The sequence below is a fragment of the Mastacembelus armatus genome, chromosome 7 (genome assembly GCF_900324485.2).
Source record: "Mastacembelus armatus chromosome 7, fMasArm1.2, whole genome shotgun sequence".
NCBI classification, from domain to species: domain Eukaryota; kingdom Metazoa; phylum Chordata; class Actinopteri; order Synbranchiformes; family Mastacembelidae; genus Mastacembelus; species Mastacembelus armatus.
In genome coordinates, this window is record NC_046639.1 from 19,698,584 (window position 1) to 19,705,025 (window position 6,442).

Genomic DNA, 6,442 nt, shown 5'->3' on the forward strand with positions numbered 1-6,442 from the left:
ACAACAAGAATTTTGGATAAAGCCCCTGAAGTCTCCATTACAGTGTCGTATGTCTTGTAGAGTTGTAGAGTTTCATGATGCCTTTTGCTGTTGCCAGTTGTTGTCCTTTACTGATTTTGCCCCTACAGCCTAATTTGCTTGGTGTGAACAGTAGCCTATTTTGATGAATAATGTGAAATTTTACTCTTTTTTTTTCAAAACTTGTGGTTTTTATTCTTCTTGTTCTCACTCAGTTAAAACATCTGACATGAAACAATTGGGTGAAACTAAAATGTTGTTTGTGATTTGGGTGAATTAACCCTTGCACTAACGATTCATGATGTGAAATGGCTGCATTCTATATAATCGGGACAGAAACAGCTGTTTACCCTGACAAACTTTGAGTTTGAACTATACCTGAGTTTGTTCAATTGTGATTCATCGCAGGCTTAGATGACACCATCAGACACTAATGCAAGTTGGTCTGAGCCCTGGAGGAGTTTGTGTCTGCGCTGTGGAGCAGCTTTTACTAAACCAAATGTAAAGTTTTGTAGTTACCTATTAAGCACTGGAGAAGGACTAATGACATGACAAACTCTTTTGCTCATTATTGATTAAAACTAAATTTAAATTGATTTCAAAAGTTAAAGTTTCACTCATTTTAGTAATGAACTGAAAATACTCAGGAATGACATGCAACTAATGTTGTACACAACTTATCTTCTAGTGGTACCAATGGGCTGAAAATGCAGTTTTGTCATCATTTTGTGCAAAATATATTAAACAGTTTGAACAAATTTTGTCTATTTAGTAGCTAAAATTGCTGCATTGCACTTCTGCTTTTTCATTTTGGAAAAAGAAATAAAATAATGTTAAATTTGATGGATTAAAAACAATTGGCAAACTGTCACACAACAAAAACTGGGGTTCTCGAATCATTTTTGGGACATATGTAAACAACAATAAAATGCTTTTGCGAATAGATTAGAAATGACAAACTAAACTTCTTATACTCAAAAACCACAGTTACTCTTCTACAACAAATCCAGGACATATAGCTGGCAGTGAAAAAAGTTCCAATAACTGTTATTGCATATGAGCACAACATCAACAGAAAGCTAACTTTTGCTTATTTGTCCATATTGAGTAATTTTTATCTAAGGAACTCATTTGTTCCTTCACAGAAAAGCTCATGTGTCTCTTTTCAGTCACTCCACAGTTTCTCTCTACAGCACGTTGATCATACAGGAGTTAGGCTGCAGGATTTCAAGGGTAACAATGAGTTTAACTGATTTTCTAAACCAGGGATACAAAAAGGTGTAAATTATAGGGTTTAGACAGGAGTTAAATAATACCAGGAAAAACATAATGACATTAGTTGAAGAACCGATTGTGAGTTCAGAGCCAGAGAGAGAGACACAATAAGACGGACAGTAACACATGAGAAACACAGCAACAACAACACCAAGATTCCTGGCTGCTTTCATCTCTGATTTCTTAACAGTTACAGTCACTGAACGCTGCAGTGTGACAGCTGCAATGTGGGAGTGCATGGCACGAGCCTGAGACACAGCCACCACAAACACTCTCATATACAGAATGATGATGGCACTAACTGGGATGATAAAGACTAAAACAATGTCAACAGCTCCAATTATATTAATCACACATTCTCCATAACAGGAGTTATACCTGCCTGGTTGTTTCAGGTTATCATATAAAATCAGAAAACTGTAGAAAACACAGTAAATCCAACACAGGACAACACAGATCTGAACTCTGTTTGGAGTGATTCTGGTGGGGTAGTGCAGAGGGTCACAGATAGCCACATAACGGTCGACTGATATAAGCACCATGTTTACTACTGAGGCACAGAGAGTGATAAAAGGTAACAAATAAAACAGAACACAGACCAGGTCACCCAGGAACCAACAGGGTTCTGTTAAGAGGATTTGAAATGGCATCACGAGGAGACCTACGAGGAAGTCAGAGACAGCCAGAGAGAGGAGGAGGAGGTTGGTGGGGGTGTGGAGCTGCCTGGAGTGAGAGAAAATCATCACAGTGAATATTCCAAACAGCCACAGCATTATTACCAATAGAAGCAGTTGTTTTCTAAAAGCAGTAATGACACTTCAAACTACAGAGTATCTAAACAGTAAATGTTATAAGCACTGATTATGAACCAAAGTCTCATCAAACCATCAGGATGTCATGCTCAGAGGTCACTGATTTCAATCAATCTCACTATAACAACATATTATCAATGCTAAGACATTTATCTGTGCCTGAAGTGGGAGATGGAGATGATGACCAGCACATTCAGAACCACAGTCAGCGAAGAGAAGGAGCACAGCACAATGTAAACCACCATTGTCTCAGAGTGAGGACGTTTGTACTTTTTGCAAGACACATTGAGGAGATGTGGAAAACAGAGTTCAGCTTCCTCCATCATCAGAGAGAGAGGAGGAGAGGGGAAGCTGCTGAGCACTCACAGCTTTCTGAGCAAAGTTCTGTGTCATACAGTTGGTTTATCTCTCTCATCCTCCTCCTCCTCCCTCCCCTCCTGTCTCTCAGTCTCTCTCTTGGATACTGATCTTCCTCCTACCTCAAACAATGCATCATACTCTCACAGCTTCATCACTCTCTGAAACCTTTTTTTTTTTTGTCCCTGGTGTAACAGGTTGCTTTTGTTTTGGCTGATGGTTGGACTCAAGTGAGTAAAACATCAATTAAAGTCTTGGAGACAGTAAACAAACTAATTCCAAGATTGTTCTAAACATCCCACAACAATATATTTCAGACTAAATGGTCAAGTTTATTAAAGATAAGTTAACTTTGAACATCCTATGTCATTCAATCTAACACTGAATTATAGTGTATAGTACATAATCAGTATTTGTCGTTGAACAAGTCTGACCACTTGGGTCCATTTTTAACACCTACTTACCAACCCCTAATAAGCAGGACAAAGTGCTATGTCAGGTCAGTTCAGATCTGGTCTGAGGAGACTGAGGCAGTACTGCAGGACTGTTTTCAGGACACAAGATGGGGACTCATTGATCAGGGAGACACAGAGCAATACACCTCCACAATACTGGACCACATCAGGTTCTGTGTTGAGAATATAACCAAACACATAAGGGTGCCTTAGAACCAAAAGTGGCAATACCAGAGTGCTTTCAGCAATCACATGCGTTTTCTAAGTAAATGCACATTCTAGTTTCATCTGAATGTCTTAAATATTTTGGCCATTTAACTTGGCAAAGGCCATATGCTGACCAATCAGGGTCAGCATCAGGAAATGCCAAGGACAAGAGACAAGGGGAACCAAAACCCCAATGAGGCACAACACCACAGTCAGAAACCCTGAACTACGAAAAGTGGGAACTCACATGCTCACATGGAACTCAACATGCGAAAGAGCCCACACACAATCACAGACACACAAAATATTTAAATATTAGTGAGGGTATCGATAGTTCAATCACTATTAACAGACACAGGCCTTTCTGGCCATTTCTTTTATATGTCAGTTTCACCTGTTACCAAATCCAGATCCATTTCTCTTTTAAAAAAAAGCTCCTGAAATAACCACACCATTTCTCTTTTAATGGAAGTCATGTCTAGACTGAGGTGCAATGAGGCTGTTGATACACTAAATGAAGAACTTGAAACAGGTGAAATGTTACAGAACTGCTAATAAAACATAAATGATATCTGTCCCTAAAAAATTACTAGACTCCCACAAACAAGAGAATTATTGTTTGTGGACATCCATAGTCAGAAACATGGATTAGATAGAGAACAGAGCTAATCACATTCCAGCCCATTTCAGAGTTAAACACCGTTGTATAAAAGATATTCATTTATGCACGCTCATAGGTAAATATGCAAATATACATTTGTTTCTTAGTACAAACACATCTGTTTTGACAGCCATGTAACCCCACACATATATTTCAGTAAGTATATCAGTATATCCACAGAAACAAAACTAGAAATTTCTGTGAACTTTCCCAGATCAGATTGTGTTTGTTTGTCTTTTAACAGCCTTTAACAACCAGCTACATGTGCAGACATACTGAAAAAATAATGAATTATTCCTACCATGATCCAAGTGAGTTGATGTGTCCGTTGACTGAAGGCAGGTGTCACAGAAGCACAGGTCCATCCTGGGTTATCTCTCCTGTAGCTGGGTCACCATCTTGATTCCACAGCCCCGTTAGACAAACACCAGCTGACCCTCTCAAACCAACCAACCAGGCCTGTTACAGAGCAGAGAAAATATACATCAAAATAATGTAGTTTAAAGACAGACCAGTCTCTTGATGTAAGACCCACCACAACATCAAGTTATATGTCTGACTGCCTACAAATATCTGAGCTAAAGGGAAATGTCAGATTAAAACAGGAGCAGGAAAGGTCCAACACTCACACTGAGTCCAAGAATAAAGTCAGTGAACCACAGGTCTGTCACACCATCTATTGCCTGCTTCTCAGTCCCCTCAGAGCACAGCGCTCAGACTCATCATGTGACCACCCTCATCCAGCTGGAACACTCACTTCAGCTCATTGTAAAGTCAATTTAAGGCAGTGGTGTCTGACACAGACCTGGGCCTGCACAGAGGAGACACAGGAAAACAGATACTGACAGTGTCTGTCACATGTGATCCTCAACAGCCTATAGAGTGGAGACTGCACCTACACACACCTGTGATCAATCCACTCACTGCAATCATTCAGTAACTGGCACCAAGTGAAACCCTCCAATACAATTTCCATAATTTACTTAATCTGAACATTTGGGGAAATTTTGAGAAGCTGCTGGAATATCTGCACAGTGCTGGACTATATTACAGAATATAAAGCAGGAGTGAGAAGAATCAAGATCTAATGACCAGAAGAGGGCAGCAATGAACAGAAGGGACTAAAGAATAATCAGCAGGTTAAGAACAAGAAACACAATCAGCAGCACAAGATGAGTTTGTCCAGAGGAACTGGGGTCTCCTTCAATAGATATGTAATTAGTTTTCACTGAAGTTTCACTTTCACATCCTGCTACAAGTTCAAAGTTCACTGACCACATTTACACAGACTGGCAGCACAATCATTTCATTTTCAGGACGGAGGCTCAGACACTTGGTTATTGTTCAAATGGTGACACCTGGTGGACTCCATCTGAGTGAACCTCTGAACGCTGCAGCCTCAGTCTGTATATACAGTCCAGTTGTATGAATAAAGGATTTACACATTCATTCATCTACAGCCTTTAGTACATCCATCCATTATCTATACCTTCTTATTACAATTTAGATTCATGGGGATCTGCTGGAGCCTATCCCAGCTCTCTTTGGGTGAAAGACAGGGCTACACCCTGGACAGGTCATCAGTCCATCACAGGGCCACATAGAGACAGACAGTCTCTTATCCTATATACACACACAGTGAGTCTCCTCATAGTTGCAAATAAACAGTCCTTTATTTATCCGACCTATAAACCCCATTACCAAACAATAAACATTAAAGAAAGTATCCACATTGTTTTAATTGTTCCATAACTTAGCAGTCTGGGCCACAAACGCAACTGTTTTTATATAAAACCCAGTCAGAAAACTGTATATATCTGTACCAAGTACAAAGCCATTTGTCCATTTGGATTTTTAAATCTAAAACTTTTTTATATTTTGGTTGTTTGGGCTGTGTTTTCATTTTTATATTATATACACAGGCTGAGTGGTTAGCACTGTTGCCTCACAGCAAGAAGGTCCTGGGTTCGCAACCCAGCCTTTCTGTGTGGAGTTTGCATGTTCTCCTGGTGCTTGTATGGGTTTACTCTGGGTACTCTGGTTTCCTCCCACAGTCCAAAAACATATATGTCAGGTTGGTTGGTGAATCTAAAATTGCCCATAGGAGTGAGTGTGAGTGTGTGAGGTTGTTTGTTTTTGTGTGTCTCTATGTGGCCCTGTGATGGACTTGTGACCTGTCCAGGGTGTACCCCTGCCTTTTACCCAAAAGAGAGCTGGGATAGGCTCTTAACCAGGCTCCCTGGTTAAGGAATAAGCGGGTATAGAAAATGGATGGATGGATGGATGGATGGATGGATTATATACACACATGTTCTAGAATTTGATCTAGTTTTTCAAACAAAACATGTTATCTAAAATAAATAAAAAGTACTGATAAAGTTCAGTTACAACCCTGTTTGTTCATTTGATCTTTTACCAATTTTTTTCATGTGGAATTTTTTATTATTATTTAATGTGGTTTAACTTTGCAATGTCAGTGTCTTCATAATGTTGAATGCAGTCAACACACAGTAAAGTTGAACTTAAATGAAACTGTGGTTAACTTGGGTGAACTTTGAGTCTCTTGGCAATGATTGCATCATGTGTTGATGTGAGGAGGCTGCATCATGTGTGAGTTGGTTTATTAACACCTCTGATTGGAGCAGTTCACTGGAGAC

General features: G+C 39.5%; 1 protein-coding gene across 1 annotated transcript; it reads right to left on the bottom strand.

The window, feature by feature from the left end:
- Positions 1-1,205: 1,205 nt before the first annotated feature.
- Positions 1,206-2,428, bottom strand: LOC113145211 (trace amine-associated receptor 13c-like). The gene is made up of 2 exons (XM_026331650.1): positions 2,265-2,428; positions 1,206-2,016 (listed from the first exon to the last, which is right to left on the bottom strand). The coding sequence occupies exons 1-2, from the start codon at positions 2,426-2,428 to the stop codon at positions 1,206-1,208; spliced, it is 975 nt and encodes a 324-aa protein (XP_026187435.1).
- Between the last annotated feature and the right edge of the window lie 4,014 nt (positions 2,429-6,442).

Excerpts from the sequence above, each read along its gene's own strand:
- LOC113145211 (XM_026331650.1), bottom strand. The coding sequence starts at position 2,428 with ATGGAGGAAGCTGAACTCTGTTTTCCACATCTCCTCAATGTGTCTTGC. Across the intron at positions 2,017-2,264 it reads ATCTCCATCTCCCACTTCAG|GCAGCTCCACACCCCCACCA; the intron begins GCACAGATAAAT and ends CTCTCACTCCAG.